An 18,487-nucleotide genomic window follows, 5' to 3' on the forward strand; every position below is an offset into this window, starting at 1 on the left:
ACATCAAATTAAACTGCTTGTATAATGACTTAAAACTGGTTATCGCCATCCTGCATAATATCTGTTTAAACACACCACTTGCAACAAGCTTTCCTAATCAAAGGAGGAAACAAAAACACAATGTCACTAATTTTATGCATGCCATAATGTGCAGTTCAGCTCTCAGCATTGCGACCCTGTGCAGTGCAGGAGAGTGACACTGTTTTTACCATTATATGCTCTTTATCTTCTACACAGCTCTTTGGAGAGTACTGTATTGGCCAAATTTCAGATATCAGGGCTCAGACACGTTTGAAAAGCTGATGGAGACATTCGGGCACATTCTTTTGTTCCTGCCATGCAGTACAGGAATCTCGGATGAAGGCTGGGAGCTGCAGGAGCAGGGTCTATCCAGACCTATCCTATCTACAAGTTCTATCCAGATTGAGGATGGGACATTCAGGAGAACTGGGGTTATTCAGTCACACCACAGAGCATTTTAAACACCCACAAACCTCTGTGGGGCACGGGAGGGTGGGTGGGCAAAGGCAACCTGCCGGGCTCTGAGACAGCCACCTCCTGGCCCATCTGAGCCAGCCAAGGAGTAGCAGCAGGTCTGTGTGACCAGGACACACTGTGGGTCGGTTTTCTCTTCACCCAGATAAGCTGTTGTTGCCCTCAACACCTGCCCCCACCAGCCAGCATGGCCCCACGGCATCGCATTTGGCAGAGCTTTGCTGGTTTGCAGCACCTCAGTTGCCTACTGGAGCCTGGCACTAGGCTGCTTTCCCTAGGAAAACAGCAAGCCCCACATTTTGGGCTGCCCTTCCTGGCTTAGCCTCATCTGTTCGCATTAACTGAAGGCTATTAAAATCATCAAGTGCTTCAGAAATGGCTTTTGTCAGTAATACAGCTGCTTCCTGGCTGCCTTCCCTCTGGCCAGAGCTACAGTGCAGACTGCAAGGAGCCTCATGCTGACATCACGAAAGCCACTTCTATCAATTTCCAAACTTTCCTGCTTGTCTCATGTGTCCATACATGTGCAACAGAAGCAAGACAGTGTCCTTACACCAGCAACATACCTACACTGAATATCTGAGAGACAGAAGAGTTACCCACACCGACAGCTCATAGCTATATTGCCTTTGCTGGAAGCCATAGGGAGCCCCAAACTAGCTGCAAACACAGCAGTTATTTAAAACCAACAACAACAACAAAACAAACCGAAACCTGCACCCACTGCCTGAGCAGTTGCAAGCTCAAAAGCCTGATAAATGCCCAAGGGGGTGAGGGCAAGCAGCACATTTGGTGAGCATGGCTTTTGGACACGGGTGAGGAACTCGTGGTCCAGAGCAGCTCGCACAGGCAGAGCTCACATGGTGCACCAGGGATGCTGGCTCTGAGCAAGGAGAGGCTGCTCAGCACTCACAGGGCAGTCCTCATCACACTGAAGCATGTAAGAGTCTGACAGGAAATAAATTGGACCTTCAGTCAACCATTTAGAAGTGTTAGAAACTCCCCAGTGCAGGTCATTTAATTTGGTAAGAAAAAAATAGAGGTGGATTATTATTTTTCCTGCCTTCCTGACTATCTTTACCTCTTGGACTCACTCTGCTGTTGATGGAGGAGCTGATGCCATAGAAAGAGTAATTTTGGTGGGTTTGGTCCACACAGAAGCAGGAATCGACCTCTCTTTCTATGAGCTCCCGTTTTTCCTGAACAGTTTAACGATGCTGCGTTTGAAGTGTTGCCATGTACTCATAGAAGAAAGTGCAAAGGGATAAATTCTTCCCTTTCATATTTGTTTTGCATCATAACTATAGCTCTGGTTTGTGTCACTCGTACACTCAAAAAATAGTGGCAGTCAAAGGGCAGGTATTCCCTTGCAAAGCTAATGCTGGTGGCCAGTATGGATTAGGCAGGGCAGGCGGGTGAGGAGGAGCAGAGCCCTCCTGCCCTCCCAGGATGATCTTCTGCCTTCACCACCCGCATGTCCCTGCTAGAAAGAGGAGAAGGAAACCATCCCTCATTTCCAAAACTCTCACTGAAATTTAAGAGCTGTGAAAAACTGAATAAATTGTCTTCCCTCAAAGGGAAAAAGGCCAAGGGAAGGAAAAATAGAGACACTTATGGATCCTACATGAAGTCAGTTTTGCACCAACAAAGACCTATCTAAAATGGGAGCAAGTCCTACCCTCAGAGCCCACTCACTGCCTTCTGTTCAGGGCAAATTTGCTTTCTCAACATTTCCCAGCAAGATTATGGATTCACTGAACTTTAAAAGTGATTAATCAGCACAGTGCTGGCCGGCAGCAAAGGCAGGAGCAGTTCTGAGAGCATTTCCTAAGCTGCCAGCCTCCCTCTGAAAGCCACCTGGATGTGCTGCTGCTTCTCGCAATCCTCACAGATGCCCCAAAGGTGATAGTTAGTATTTCTAACAATCCCTGCCTGCTCCTTGACTGTGTAATAGATGAACTGCCTCTAATGGCTACAAGATTTCACCCACAGGTGTAAAATAAACCGAGGTCAAAATCCTTTATTTGAGACAAGATGTATTGATTGACAGCCTGGATGCTAAACAGACTGAAAAAAAAGATTATAACACTAAGCCTACAGTGGTAGGAAAACCTTTGGGCTCTGAGGATAGATTTTATACATCCTGCTGAAACTTCTAGGCACAGTGTTGGCGCAGGGGGGCTTCCTTAAATCAAATTATCATATTTCTCTGAAGGTGTAAACTACCTGGTCTGTACCCATGCGTTGCAGCCACATGGGGTAGGTGTGATGTTGGAAAGACCTCTACAGCCAAGGAAGTCCCTCAAGGTCTGGGCCAGAGGACCTTGCTCCCTGCACCCCTGCAGCTGGAGGTGGCCCAGGTGGCAACGCTGACGTGGAAACCAGTGGCCAAATGAGCCATGTGGCAGGGCTGGGGAGCTTCACACCACTCACACTGTTGCTCCAGCCTCTCAGCAAAGTGAGGCTGTGCTTCCCTGAAACCACAGCAACCAGAGATTTACTTGAAAAACAAAGAAATGCTGCGTTTCTGGCAGACGAGATAGCAGCTTCTGCAAGGTGTGAATGTGCTGTCTTCCTGTATCCCTGATCCAATCTGGGCCAGATTCAGTCTCTGTCCAACTGCATAGTGCAAACTCGTTATTAACAAAGCTGCAGGATTAAGCAGGAGAGGAAACGTCTGTGCGTATGTGAGCACGAATCCCAGCTGGCCGACAGCAGCCACTGCTAGTGAACCACTGTAAGGAAGAAGCACTTCCCAACCCACCTCCACGTCACGTTTACCCCCACTAAGGTCAGATAACCCAGTAACAGCAGTTTCCCTCTCTCAGCCCTACTCTGCAGGGCAGGTTTAGTCCCTGCCACCACAGTGGGACCTGGGTGCCGTGGTCAGTGGCTGCCACCCAGGGCAGGGGGCTGCAATACCAGGGAGGGGACGTGCATGGTCTGGGCTGCATGGCTGCAGCCCAGCTCCTCAGCACCACACCTGACATTAAAACCCCCCGACAGACAGCCACACAGAAACCCGGGTTTGTGACCTGATGGAGGAGGTTGCCAGTAAATCACTGAAGAGCCTGGAGATATTTGCTCAGTGGTGGAGGTAATCTGAGCGAGGAGGGGCACTGATATCTGCTGGTGTAAGGAGATAGATAACCAGCTGTTTGGCTGGACCCTGAGCTTCCTACTTGGAAAGGTGAAAGAGGGGAGAAAAAAAAAAAAAGTCAAACAAGGACCGTAAAGCCTGCCTGGATAGAAACTTGGGCCCCGCTTTCTCCTCCCTACTTGACAGCTTTCACATTTTAACTGAACCATAACATTAATAAACAATGTATCGTGTGTTCTTGCTTTCACAGGCTTTTCACTGACATGTTGACGTTCAGTTTCTCATCCTTTTTTAATATAAAACCTGAGCAGAGCGTCAGGACTCTTCCTGCAGTTAGAGCTGACAGCTTGGAGTTTTTACTCGTCACGGCTAAAGGCATTAATAAAAGCTATTTTGCTCACGTGCATGAAGTTGAATCTGGGCTTAATGGCTTTTTCTGCCACAAGAATAAAAAAAAAATTAAAACAGTATATTCTGGAACTACTTAAATCTTCAACAAGTAACTGAATGAATGGTAAGCCAAAGGGAGGATAAAGTTTTTACTAAAATGCACTCAGGCCTCCAAGCAGAACTTGAGAAATGCGGAAATGCCAGGAGGGAGCTTTCTCTGCAGCAGGCTATTGTTGTAGAGCCTGCAAATTGTACTTAAACACTGAATTGCTCCATTGTTAGAAGCACTTAAAATATAAAACCGAGCAGAAACAGGTTTCCTTGTTCTGGCTGTGGGAGGTGGTAGAGCTTTTAGATAAATTGTTATGCAAATCTGCCTCTAGTTTCAACCTAGGTTAAAAGCTATTCGCCAGTCAATTAAAATCGGAGTCTCCAAAGGTTCTTCCACCAAGCTTAACTTTCCATAGACGTCAGGCTGTGGTTTTGCATTTTAAAATGCAGGTAGAAGTCCCGTTCCTCTCTCATGAGAGATGGGGAGGACACTAGGAGGATGTTGGTGCAGGTGCACCGGAGGAGCGGGCCACTGCAGCCACCCCAGCAAGGTCCACCAGAAAATCCCACCCCCGACCAAGGGCTGACAGTCTGCGTGGGTGCCACCTGGCTAAGAGCAGAGCATTTGGCAGGTTGATACGGGTGGCCTGAGATGGGGCAGAGCTACGGATCAGACGCACCCTTGGGACATGATTCCTGGTTTTGTGGCAGGGCACTACCTCAGAGCAGTGCCCAAAACCAGGGCCCAAGCACAGCTGGCAGATAGGGCGGAGCAGGAGTGCTTCAGCCTCAAAAACTTCACTAACCCTCTGTCCAGAGGCTCACAAGGCTTTTTCATGCTCTCAGCCTCAGGAGGTATTCAGGAGGTGCTGCCAGCCCTGTGTCAGGCTGCTCTGCGCTCAGCTCAGGCCTTGCACAGCCTGCAGAGCGTTAATTCTTCTCCTCACAAGCACCGGCTGTGCCACTCCCACCTGGAGCACGGTGAAGGGTTCACCGGCTTTTACAGCAGCAAATTTGGAGGGTGCATGGTAGCACTTAACACGCAGGTGAGCACACCCAACACTGCTGTGTCCTGCCTCCCAGCAGCAGGCAGAGCCAGGGGCACCGAGTTCTCCACCACGGCACCAAGCTGCCCAGCCCTACGGTCCCCCACTGCTTCACTCCCTGCCTCTATTACAAAAACCATCCGTAATGACTAAGACACGTACCACACAACCCTCCTTTTTCTAAGGCACTTGGCCTATACTTCCAAAATTAAGCATCAAACGGTGCATAGTTCAAAAACCACAGAATTTTGCACTTCATAGCAGGGCAGTTTACATGAACTTGTGTTTCCAACTCCCTCATCTCAGACCACTAGCTGTTACCTGCTCCTCCACCTCTTCAGAGCAAAGCCTGCGTTTCTGGAAGACCAGTGCTGTACAACTGCTCCTGGGTTTGTGGAACCAGATAAACAGCACGCAGTTGATTTAAACACACCATTTTACAGCAGGCAGACAGGTTTCCCCTTCAGCAACAGGCTTTTATCGGCCGGTACGCGAGTCGGTCGATAAAATGCATAAGTATGCTGTTAGTCAGGATGCACAATGTGTGTGATGAGCAGCGCAAGCAGTGCCAAGCTCTTCCCTACGGGAACCAGGTTTGCCAGGGAAGCCCGAGCTGCAAACAGTGCTCATCTCACACTCAGCAAAACCTGAGCAAATAACGGTGACACCCAGCCAAACACCCCAAAGCTGGTGAGCACCCGAATTGCCCCAGCCACGCAGCATCCAGGGGGATCGGTGCTGGGGACTCGGGGACACTAATAGTGGGCTGAAAGCTGGCATATGACACAGCTCACACTCTGGCAAGGGCAGCGAGATGATGAGTGGGATAATGGAGGATAATAGCTGTACAGTTAGAAATCATAATGGTTCCGTCTACGCAGAGGGTTAGTTTCCAAGAGAGCCGTTATCTCAGCTCTGATGCTTGGATGTCAGAGCTCCTATGCCTGTTTTATTGGTTAAGTACATGGTTTTATTGCTGTTTATAGAAGTATGCCTGCATACAGAGCAGCAAGGGAATGCATTAGCTGGGAAGCGCTGAGCTTGCACCGACTGCTGTGTGAGAGCATCCAGACCCCAGCAAAGCCTCCATGAGAGGGCTGATAAGTGCATGCGGGGGGCTGCCTTAATTTCCAGGTCATGACTGCTGGCTGATGTGTAAAAGCAACTCAAATCACTTTCCCTTGTTGATGAAAATGCTGTTAATAGGGAGGAGGAAGTCAGAGGAAGAGGGAGCAAAGCCCTTCCTTCTCTCATGTCACCCTTGGGCTGTTTCTGGTACATTCCAAGGGGAACCACACAGGGGCTAGCCACCACAGTGGGGTCTTACATAGAGCCCAGCAGCATCTCCAGGCCCCTGGGCAACAGGGGACCCCTTCCCAGAACCCCAAACCCCAGCCCTTAAACCTCATTCATCCCAAGTCCTCAGGTCTAAGGGCAAAACAAGCCCATAAAGGAGTGATGCCCATGCCACCTGCGCTTGCCTCTTCTCAGGGCAGCCCTGCTCCCAGGGGTGCAGATTTCCCCACCTCTAAAAAGCATGACATTGCACTGACTGCTGTTGTGGTGTTCTTTAGGGGCTGCTGAGGACGGCAGAGGTTAAATCCCCCAGTAGCAGTAGGGAAGCAGAGTCTTGGCTGCCTCTTCCTAGTGCAAAACTTTCAGCTTCTTTCCATGGGGCTGAAAGCAAAATTTGCATCATTCTTCCTTCAGATGAGACAGCCACACTATTTCACTCTGTCTCAAGGGAAACCTACTTTTGAGATAAATGTAGGCTGCAGAGATTTTTACCTTCCTTTATGTAAATATACGTGTAAAGGAAAAAACCTGAGGGATATTGCAAATCATTTTCCAGGCTGGTGCATTACTTCTGTGCATGGAAAGTGGATCTGGAGATGGGTAACTCAGGCTCATGCGCAGGCACACTTTTTCCAGTGTTGATTTTTTTTTTTAATTATTATTACTATTTCTATCTGACTAATTGAAGCAAAATAAAATATTTGGGCTCAAGGTGTTCTGCTGAATACTCTGTCCTAGTTCTTCCCAAAGAAGACCAGCCCTAAGGTAGTCACTGTACATTAAGAACATCTTAAAAAGAAGGCCAGTGTCCCACGTGATGAATATTGCAGAGTTCGTGCGTTGTGGGAAGTCCAGAGGGCGATGAACCACAGCAACTGCCTGTGCTGGTGGGTTGAGCAGAGGAAGGATGTGACGGCAGGGTGGATGCACTGTTCTGCTTGCCCCCCCTGCAGCCAGGCATCCCATTCCCAGCCCCATCACCCCATGGGCAGGTGAAAGCCCCAGGCTGTGGGACTGCAGCTCTCACCTGTGCTGACTGAGCTGATGCTGTCCCGGGAGCCCCTGAGCAGCTGGGATCTCACAGCCTGGCTTTTGGGAGGATGGCACCATCTGCTGCAGAGCACCCAGGTGCCAGGTCAGAGGTTTGCCCGGAGCAAAGGACACCGGGAGGGAATCAGCCACCTTTGGGGAGCCGTACGCAAAGCACCATCTGAGCAGCAGCTGTCTCTGCTCCTCACCCTGTGCAGTTTCCTCCATGGCTCCCAGAGCCCACCTTGGCAGGACACCTGTGTCCTCCCAGCAGCAGCAGACACTCACACATCCAGCTGTCACCCATGGAAGTCCACAGACACATGAACTTCACCTGAAATGAGCTCAAGATCCCTCCCTGGTGCATTCAGCAAAGGCAACGAGAAGCAAGTAGATTAAAAACTCCTCAAACACTAAACATTAGCAGCTACAGAAAGGCTGTGGGAATTGGCACATTAGATACTGCAGCTGCACAGGCAGCTTCTTGCCCATTTCTGCAGAGTTTCACTGTGCGGCTCTTGCCAGCCCCACAGCATCCCACTGCCCATGCGTAGGCTCAAGCCACCGCAGTGGGCACCCAGCGGTCCCCAGCTCACAGCATCCCCAGTGCCACCTGCACAACGGCTCTTAGGAGAAGAAAAAAGGAAACGAGTGGGAGAGAACAACATGCAATAGTTGTATTTTTGCTTTGCATTAAGGTTTGTTTGTCAAGTAAAATTGCCCTCTCATGGGGCTTAGAGCACTGAAATGCTGGGATATTTAACTGCCTACCTTTCAAGGTTTACTCCAGCGCCTTAGTACAGTCTGAAACCATTCTGGAGATTGTTCCACTCCCCCCGGAGCAGCATTGCTTTAATGATATCTTTACAGCCCTAATGGATGTCCTTTGTAAAGATTATAGCCCTACTGTTAGAAATTTGTTGCAGGACAATGCTTAGACAATGATAAAATAGCTACCAGGGAGCTAGGAGATCGGTGTAACCGTGGTGCAATTCACAGTGCACCACAAGAGTTGTGTTTGCATTCATACATTCTGTGGAAACAGAAACATGAACCATTAGGAATGATTGTAATTCACATATGACTAATTCATTGGGTTATTTTGGTTTCCATCTCATTTAGAAAAAGTGTCCGGACCATACATCATCTGGGAGAAGTATATTACAGACCAGCATGCAAATCCCTCAATTTTCTGGTCTAGTCCCACCAGCAGTTTCTTATAACTCTGCTCATGCTGCAGAGCATACATAAGCCATGAATGAACCCACCTCTTTTCTATGAAATCCTGTTCCAGCCTGACCTCCTCCCTATGGCAAGCCCTCACACACAGAGCAAACAGCAGTCCCTGCCCAAATAGCTCAAAGTTTGGGTTCCTTCACTGAGGAACACAGTGCTGCAGAGGAAGAGTCAGATCCCAGCTTTGGATTTCCATGTAGAAAGCAGTCTCACACACAGGCAAGGTGTGGAGCCAGCTAAACTAATGTAATGATGAGATTTGTGTCCAGATCCTTCACAGACCAAAGAAATTAAATGGTTAGGTCCTTTCAGAGCCCTTCAGGAGCTACCTACTCACCATATGACTGTCACAGAGGTTTTGCAGTAAATCACAGAGCACTAATGATCATCAAACTACTTAACCATGGAAAATTGCTTTAATGCTACCTCAATGCATTAATGAATGATCCATTAATTAATTCAAATCTTTGAACATTGGCCTTGCTTTCCTGCTAGGCTAGAATGACTTTGTGCCAAATCCAGACAGGAAAGTGGTGTTTAAGCCATGTCTGAAATCATGATGGGCATGAGGACCCCAGATACCTGTGGGCCAGAAGGAGCCAGTGCTTATTTGCTGCAATGATGCTGAGCAAAGGAGAAAGCATGAGGCTGCTCCAAGCTGGAAAGATCTTTGTGGTAAGAAGGAGCAGGTCCTTTTACAGATCCAAACCATCATTGCATCTTACCCAGAGAAGACCTTCAACTTCGAAGCTCATTTGAGCTGACCCTTGACAGTCCCAGGAACAAAAGCAGATTTGCAACACCGGCTGGCCATGCTGCTCCTGCAGGTGCTGGTGCCCTGGGCACAGACAGAGGAGAACAAGTTTCTGATGCATAACCACTGCTTTTTAATTTTCCAGGGTAGTCAGTAAAACCTGGAAAGCTTTTACATCCTTTCTTTCTGCAAAAGTACTAGATTATTGATTCTATGCTAAAACAAACAAACAAAATCTATTTGGATTGTTTATGAAGAGGCTACTAATGTAGTAAATTTCTTGATATAGGAATAAATTCACTATAGTGTCAGTCACTTAAATGGCCAGTAAGCCAGTGATACCCACCAAGCAATGGTTAGAAAATATGGGTGTTTTGAACATAGCAGGAATCCAACTGCAAACAATGGCTGAGGGGCGACTGGTTACACACAGGAAAGAGTTGAGATGGGATATTTTATATTCCATACTGAACACAACATCCAATGCCTGGAAGCTGAAGTTAGGTGCATTCAGCCTTAAAATAAGCAGCAGATTCCAAGCTTGGTGGGAGACTAAACACTTAAAGACTTCCCCATTCTTTCAAATGAGGTCTTTCTGAATGGCAAGATTTCATCTGCATCCAGGGAAAAAGTCCTTTGCAAGTGCAGAATCATGTCAGCCTTGCTGCATCCCAGAAGAGCTGCACATAGCTGATGGATGGAAAGAAATCAAGCACCACTAGAAACTCCTTGAGCAGGTCCAAAACAGAGGCAAGATGAGTAAGGAAGGGACTGAGATCTCCTCAGCTTAGGGTTTCCTATCTCACACCTTTTCTCTGGGACACTGGTATGCTCACTGTGCAGAGCCTCCTGTACAAGCTTGATCTCACCACATTAGCAGAAGAAAGCTTGGTGCACCCAGCTCTGCCCCACAGCAGCCTGGCTCCCTGGGAAATCTGAGTCTCTAGAAGTCAGTGAAATTTAAAAAAATGGTGGATGATAACGTTAATCTACAGCCAGGAGGAACTGCAGCGCTGATTTTAGTGGAAGCAGAATTAGATCAACTCCAGCTACTAGGGAAAATCTTCCCCAATAATTGTTACTATAATGCAAATCTCTATGGCACCAGCCACCAGCACATTGTTAACCATTTCCATATGGGAATTCATTAAAATGGCAAAAATCCTGCAAGGGGAGAAGCATTCTTTCCTCCCAGTACAGAGCAGTAAATGAGCAGGTAAGAGTTGAAAGGACTCACCCTTGTTCTCCCCAAGCATCGCAGCAAACCTGCACACTCTCAGCTCTATCCCCTGCCTTGGAAAGGAATCAGCCCCTCACATTGTCCTCAGGGCTAGGCTGGGGAAATACAAGGCACGTTATTAAAAAGGAAAGAATAGCTCCTACCTAATAAAAACTCCCATCCCTTTTTTAAACGACTGGGGGATCAGGTGTGACACTGAAGCAATATAGATGGGAGGGGAAATAAAAAAAACCCCACAACCGTAAGGTGGTGGGTGAGGATTAGCCAATTGTACATTCAGGAAGCTGTGTTAATTAGAAGCTTTTTAAGAGAAGAGTCAAAGGACTTTGCAAACACAGATGGAAATGGATTTTAACAAGCAGTGCTAAGTCCCAGTGTTGGAGAGGCATCAGCTGCGCAATGTCCTCTGCTGGCATCTCCAGTTACTACAGGGGACGGCTCCAACCGAGGCTGTGCTACACCAGCAGCCACCCACCCCCCACCCAGTGCAAGCCAGCTGTTGGTCCGATTGATTTTTTGGGCAATATTATGATATTAAAATGAATAATCACGTAGTCGGGACTGATAAAGGATTATTCCCTACATAATAGTCATAGCTCTTTGTGAGAGCCCAGAAGCACCCGGGTCATCTGATTGCTCACAATTGTCCCATCATCAGTGGCTCAGGCAGGAGGAACTGATTTTTCCTTTTTCTTAAAAACAATGTGTAACACAGCAGCTTTATGCACTAGTCAACAGAGACCCGGGCTGTTTAAGAGGATTTGATAATAGCTCGCACCTGAAGCAGTTTGGTTTTTCCCCAGACAGAGGGAAGTGCAGAACAGAGAGTGGAACAAGTCACAATTAATTTGCTTGTTCTTTATATATGGTTATGGTCATCTCCTTTCCTGCGTAAGTCAAAGAAGCTCAGAACATGGATGTGGATTTGTTTACAAGCATTGAAAGGGGTTCCTTTAAGTGTTACATGTGCCTTCTTAAAAAGGGCACATGAAAGCCATTTAAGAATTTTAAAAAAAAAAGTCTGATGAGCTGTTTTAGTTTATTCCCAAATGAACGTTAACTTTGAGGTAATTCTTGAGGTTTATTGCACTAAGAAAACCAGGTCATGTAAAATGAAAGAGCCCATATTACATGTGCAGACAGAAGTGCCTTCTCAGCAGAGACTTGTTCACTCTGTGCTTGTCCTAGACCATTATTCACTTCCCTGAGATGCACTTCGTGAGGAATACTACAGGGAGCAGACATCACGTTTGGTGAATTGTACCGCACGGGGCTGTGAGTTGGAAACAAGGACTGCAAACACTGAGCTGTGACAGACGTAACATCCCCCTCGCACATGCTCCTCATCCTAAATTGGCATGCAACGTGGAGAAAAGTGCTCCTAAGTAGCATCAGAGGGAGAAAGCTGCCCAACAACCACAGGCACAGGAGATGGAGTCTCCCAGCCCAACAACCGCTGACCGCCTGCCAATGCCCCAGCCCATCCTTGCCAGCAGTTTGTTCGTGTAGTGACAGAGCAGCAGTAAGTGGACATGATTTTTGACACAATAAACCTCAGAGACCTGAGCAGGAGCTTCCAGACTCCCCTGGAAGACAAGTGCAACTGCTCCAACTCATAAACCTTGCAAAGGCCAAGCCTTGGTGTGATGCTCAGGACATGGCACAAAGGCTAAGCGTGGTTACAGCATTTGCCTTCTCTTATGGCAGCCGGGGTAAGATGGGGTTTGTCACTCCATGTCCCTTGGCACCCCATGCAGCACACCCAGCTCCACCAGCCTGTCTTAGAGGTCTTGAAGGGTTATGAATGACAGACAAGGGCTCAGACTGTCAGCACCCACAAGCATGAACTGGGGCCTATCTTGAAGGTAAATCACTTCATGAAAATGTAACTTTCAATATTTCATTAGAATCTCTCCCATCTGTTAAACATCATCCCAGAGATTTTGGTGACACTTTAAATGAAGCTGTGAAGAGATGTGTTTGTTTTAGATGTAATTGGACAGCTGTTTTATTATGAATTAATGAACTATGATGATTAAAAAGAATCCAGTTTTAGCAAACCATGTATTAACAATTACTCCTGACTAAAATCACAACTAAGGATGTGGTAGGGAACTTTCATGACAATGACTGGAAGCAGAAGAGGAAAACGCAAAAGCAGAGAGGTGCAACAGGACAAGAGGTGCCTCCAGGCCAGGCTCCCTGCACCAGGCACAGGTTCCCCAGGCTGCCCCACAGCAACCAAACCACTCTGCGTGCCCATTCTACCACTCCACATCACCACCACCTCCTCTGGCCCAAAGCCCCTTTTGGCCCAAATCAGTCAACAGGGTCTGCTCTCATCCCTCCATCTTCCCAGCACCTCTTCATTCTCATGGCCCCCCTCTCCCCCAGCCGCAGAATCCCATGAGAAGCTGGGGAGGGAGAGGGGACAGCGATGGCAGCAGGCTCAGGGGTAGAGATAATTGACCTCTTAGTGACTGCATTTCAGACTCCATTTCCCCCTGCCCTGGGCCACTTTGGCCAAGGCTGTTTGCCCTAGAGGCATTGCACGGAATGGGATGCTCTCTGACTTAGGGCTGCATCCTTCCTGGCTGCAAGGAGGTGGCCCCACAGCCACGCTGAGCATCAGCAGCACCAGAAAAAGCTGATCCTGAGCTGGGGACTCCAACATTCACCCTTCCCATACTTTCCAGTTTAGAAGAGATTTCTATATTTCAGCTGAACCCAGTGCCAAAGATCAGAGTCCACAGAAAGCAGCTGTTGGAGTTTCTATAGGAGTTTCCCAGTTTGTATGGAGCAGTTCTTAAGCAGTGAAGTCTTTGCCCTGAGAGAGTTTCAGTGAAAAAGCTCCAAAGAGTTAAATGAAGACAGGTACATATGCTAATCACTTATATCCTGCTGTTAAAATAAATCTGTTCCCAATCATTGTGGCTTCCCAACAACTGCTTCCTGATCTTTCTCCACTTCAGCCCTCCATTTGGCCTTCTTTTCCATGTTCATCCTCAGCAGCGTATGATCCCTTTTAGCAGCCTTGAAAAGAAATGGTGAAAATCATTGCATGCACATGTTTCCCACCACTAGACTTCCCCACATTTGCAGCACTTGCTTTGACACCCCACTGTTCTTTTTGATATTTTGCAATGACAGAAGTTAATGTGTTTCCTTGTTTTACCAAATTTTCAGCATTTGCAGCTCTGATTAGCAGGAAAATTACACTGTAAATGTTTACAGGTGCACTGGGACATGCAAGTCAGTCTGGACACCCTCCTTCCCCACCAGTGGGATGGGCAGAATAAGTGTCACAGCTCTTAGTGGCCATGGTGGCTTGCAGGCTAGGCGGGCAGGACCGTCATGGCCCATGGATGCAGGGCAGGACTAGGTACCATTGACATTGTCTGAGCTACTCCACAACCTTTGGACCGGCCTCTTGTAGAGATACCATGATTCAGAGCATTGCACTGCACAGGTTTATGGCAAAATGGGTCAGAAGCAATACATTAATCAGCAAGTTGTACTTCCCCATGCCAATCTCTCCTCCAGGGAATGGAGTGATAGAAATCCTGTGCAAATATTGCTTACATGGACTTATTCTCAAACCTATCTGTCACTCTGGAGCTTATTTACAAAGAGAGCATAAATGGACCATACATGAAATGGATCAGTTCACCCAGAAACAATACTCACTTCTTTGCCTGTGATAACCATGGCCAAACAGCCCAGCAAGGTCAGTGCAATCATGATGTAGCAAACCTTTATCCTGATGCTGTTCCTTGCTGCGTCGAGGACCTCAGTCCTGCAGAGGACAGAACAGAGTTTCCATCCTGCAGCAGCATGTGTGAAATGAGATCATGGGGAGCTGGGTAATGAAACCTCAAGTCTTCCAGCAACTGCCTATTAATGTACAATGTGTTTCAGCCTTCTCTTTCTGCAAGTGCTTAGAAGACCACTCAAAAAATTAGCCTATGGGGTAAAGTTTTAGCCACCCTCCCACACAGGTGGGGTATTGCTGCTCCCAACAGTCATCAGTAACAAAAAGAATAACAAAATCCTGCTCTCCTGCCTTCTTTTATTGCATATGAGAGTGAACACCTGAAAAATGACAAGGAGATGAAAGTCTTTCCATTGTGATAATGGAATTACAAGGGCCCCAGCTTTGGGTGTTGCAGGGCAGGGCACAGGGTGCTGCACCGCACCAGAAGACACTGGGGCCATGCCACCAGGGCCAGGCAATGCCACCCTCAGTGGAATAAAAGCACATGCATGACATCTTGGCCAAGAGCAACGGAGAGTTTTCACACAGCAAGGAGGCACAGCAAATGGTGACTGGGTCTGTGGCCACATCCTCATCCCAGCTGCATGCGGTGCTTTGCAGCCCTGTCCCGCTGCAGTGTGGCCCTCTGCCAGGCAGCTGGCACCAGCCCCACAAGCGTCTGCCTGCAGGGGGAAGCTGAGCCTGAGCTGGAGCAGACAACTGTGCCATCCATGCAGAGTTGTCTTCCCAAGCAGCTGAACAGCCACAGCTGTCACTGGGAAATCTCCACCACCTTCCATGAATGACTTGCAGCATTTATCCGACAATTCACACTTGCAAGAGGTTGCAGCGTGGCAATGAGTCATTCATGAAATCGTATCCAACCATGGATTTACTTACACCTGCAAGGGGAAGGACAGCTGGAGGAGCCCCCAGAATATCACAAATCAGGAAGCATTAGGTGTCCAAAACTGAGTGACAGTCCTTTAACAAATACCTCAACAATTTGGTGAAACCATAGCCCAGATGTGAGGAACTCATTGCAGATGTCTGTCACCAAAGCTGTATATAGCCCCAACTTCTTTTTAAAATTTACACAGTGTTATTAATTGCTAATCAATAAAAACTAACAAAGCATGCAAAAATCCAGAGTGGATGATAGTTTAGCATGGTGACGTCTGAGTTACAAAGCCACTTGTCTTGCAAAAGACACTTCAGCTTAGTCTAAAACTGATGATATCTAAACCAAGCGAATCCAGTTTACTTCACCAGGCATGCCAAAAAGTTCATGTTTCCAAAAATTCCGATTATTTTTGGACACCCATAGCAGCAGGCCCCATCAGCTTGGAGGAGCACTAACCCTCACCATGTGAGCACAATTCTGGGTAATGCAGACTGGGGTCTCAATCTGTATGTTCACAGCCAAAAGCATCATTCAGACAGGTCTACTTACGATATGTGCTTGGGAATGTCCTCCTCTTTTTTAAAGCGTCCTGCCCATACTAGCACCTTTTTATCAAAATTTGTAGGCTTTCTGTCATTTTTGAAAGGTTTGTAACCTGTAAGAGATTTTATAAAAGAAAACAATGAGCTAAGCTTAAAGAAGGGAAGAGGAAAAAAGCTGTCGTTACAGGGGGAAAAGGATTGAAAGTTCAGAATGGTACTTTTCTATTCTGTGAGAACCAAATGTGCTTTCTAACGTCAAAAGGACTCAGCAGCTGGTGTGAGGTGCTTTGTTACATTTGGAGCTTATTTCATTTTGCTTACTTTTTTTTTTTTCCCTTTAGTTTAGGTAGGTTTTAAACTAAAAATCTCTACTAACCTTCCTGATTAAGGTGGGAAAGGATGTGGGGCTGAAGTCACCAAAGCCCACAGCATCTTGCTTTTAAATGGCCCAACCAGTGAGTTAAGCAAACTGCCAGCAGCACTAATAACTCCTTGACAGCATCTCCCTCTAAAAGCGCTGAGGGAGAGATGTCTGTTAAAATACAGCCTGGTGGGAGGCTGGCAGTCGTTCTTATGCAAGCTGGGTACCACATTACTGTACTCTAATGATGATACATTACACCCCACCGGACTACCACAGTGGTGCCATTAGCATGCTGTCACCCTGAGCATAATGAGAAAAGGGACTCTGGCTCCTCTTGATGGAAACAAGCCCAATGACAGGCCACAATAAGGGCAGTGGCAGGGAGATCCTGCAAAAATAGGGTAAGCAATGGCTAGCTCAAATCCTGGCTTTTGCATTGCACACCTGTACAGGTGGTCATCACAAGGCAGCTGGGACTGCTCACACACCCAGGTAGGTGCAACCAAGATTCTAGGTTGTAGTGCCCTGTGCTTGCAAATGTGGGACTGGTGTTTAGAAATGCCCCATGGGTGACCAGGGCATGCAGGAAAGGATGGACATGAAGATGTCCCCAGTCTCTATGTCCTGTACTCCCTGGCTGGTGCTGGATTGCTGGTGCTTGGCTGAAAGGAAATTACTACCACTACAGAACAGGGCACAGGGAGCATCTCTTCTGCCTGTATTGAGATGGTGAAATTACATTAAGTGCCTTGGCCCCAGGCCTGCTCATGCATGCCAGGACTTGTGAATGGCTGAAGAATCCCAGGGGCAAATCTTGGCACCCAGATCCTCAGTTAAATTTAATCTCCTGCTTCTCCTGTTTTCTTACAGAATGCCAGTGAGACTAGGAGAGCTACATCTGAAGTACCAGCAAGTGTCTGAATCAGATCCGCAGCAAGCAGTAAGATGCATCGCTAAAAAGGACAGGCTCCATCCCAGGGAAGACAAGGGCAAAGCCCCATGCTGGAAACCACAGCCATCCCATGGGAGCACAGACAGCCCCATATAGCCCAGCCTTGCTAGGGTGAGAAGTCTGCAAAAGCACGGCCAAGGAGGTGGTGGTACAGATTAAAAAGAGAAACTATCTCCATGCCAGGGAGCGTGCCCATGTGGGTGCAGCCCATGCCCTCTGCCTGCCCCAAGCTCACACTGCTGTGGATGTAAATCTGGCAGGGAGTGTCAGGGGGAGCAGAGGGGTGCAAGTCTGCCACTTGTACCAGCCCTGCACATGCGGGAATGTGCACTGGTCCTCCTCTGGAAACCTGGCAGCTGGGTAGGAGGAGGAGGAACATTCATTAATTTTTTTTTAATTAACAGGTACCCTGACATGAAATATCAGTTTGTATTTGCTGCCCTGGGAGGAAGACTATTTAACACAAAAACTTTATTCCTGTGCTAGTCAGAGCTCTCAATGTCCTCCATGGCTCAGGAGCATTTGCAACCCCAGGAGACGCAGCACTGCTAACACACCCACAGATGACAGCAAGGGTCATTTTCTCACCCTTTCCTGCAAATACCCTTTCCCTCCGTGCTGCAGCATGAAATAGCGACCAAAGCCTTTCTACCCACCTGGATTAGCTGTCTCCAAAGCCTCGTCCCGAGCGCCCTTCACTTTGTCGCCGACAGCTCTGGCGGGGTGCAGGGCCGGCCGAACCACCCACCGCCACAGCCCAGGGCTGCGCCCCAGCAGCCCCCCCAGCATCCCAGTCTGGACCACCACCTCCCCACTCGCCTGGGAGCATGCAAGGGGACCAGCAGGAGCCCAGAAGGCTGCTTCTAGGAGTTATTAACGTAAAAGTTCCCCTTCCTGTAAGAAGGGAGTAACACGCGTTTCCACCCTGGCTGCCAACCGTTTTTGCTTGCGTCACGATGACTAGTTAAATTTATCACCCCTGTTTACCAAAACGACACACCTTCCAAGCTAAGCAGGCAGAGATCACCGCTGCAGCAGCTCACGCCCAGCCCGGGCTCTGCCCCAGGCTCTCCGTCCCAAGGAGCTGCTCAGGAGAGCAATGAGTGTCTACATTATTTTCTCAGTCCTTACTATGGTAGGACTAAAATAGGACAGCACGCTGTATTTCCCCAAAGATAGGCCTAGTGACTGCTAATTATCACAGCCGGTTAAGCTGTTAGAGTTCTTAAGTGTTCTCAGCTAAAAAATAATCTTGCAAATCAGTTGTGTTAAACAGACTTTTTGAAGAGGAGCAGCATCTTCCCTATCTCAGAATAAATGTGGTTTGGCAGAAG

At 47.9% G+C, this 18,487-nt stretch overlaps 1 protein-coding gene across 6 annotated transcripts in view; it reads right to left on the reverse strand.

Annotated features, from left to right (window-relative positions):
- The window catches only part of LOC104834850 (protein FAM162B-like), a 104,702-nt gene extending 86,604 nt beyond the window's left edge, over positions 1 to 18,098 (reverse strand). For 4 of the 6 annotated variants that reach the window (XR_774666.1, XM_010572511.1, XM_010572512.1 and 1 more), the window contains exons 1-3: positions 17,810 to 18,098; positions 15,845 to 15,950; positions 14,325 to 14,433 (exon numbers count right to left, since the gene is read on the reverse strand). Coding sequence is in view for 5 of the 6 variants with exons in the window: in XM_010572511.1 (XP_010570813.1) it covers positions 14,325 to 14,433; positions 15,845 to 15,950; positions 17,810 to 17,942 (348 nt within the window). In the remaining variant the exon portion in view is untranslated. Of the gene's footprint in view, positions 1 to 9,717; positions 10,733 to 13,540; positions 13,671 to 14,324; positions 14,434 to 15,844; positions 15,951 to 17,809 lie in introns of those variants that run through there. The other 2 variants (XM_010572515.1, XM_010572513.1) reach the window with 2 other exon arrangements.
- Positions 18,099 to 18,487: the final 389 nt, after the last annotated feature.

The sequence above is a fragment of the Haliaeetus leucocephalus genome, unplaced genomic scaffold (assembly GCF_000737465.1).
Source record: "Haliaeetus leucocephalus isolate CR32 unplaced genomic scaffold, Haliaeetus_leucocephalus-4.0 Scaffold340, whole genome shotgun sequence".
In the NCBI taxonomy this organism is placed as follows: Eukaryota; Metazoa; Chordata; class Aves; order Accipitriformes; family Accipitridae; genus Haliaeetus; species Haliaeetus leucocephalus.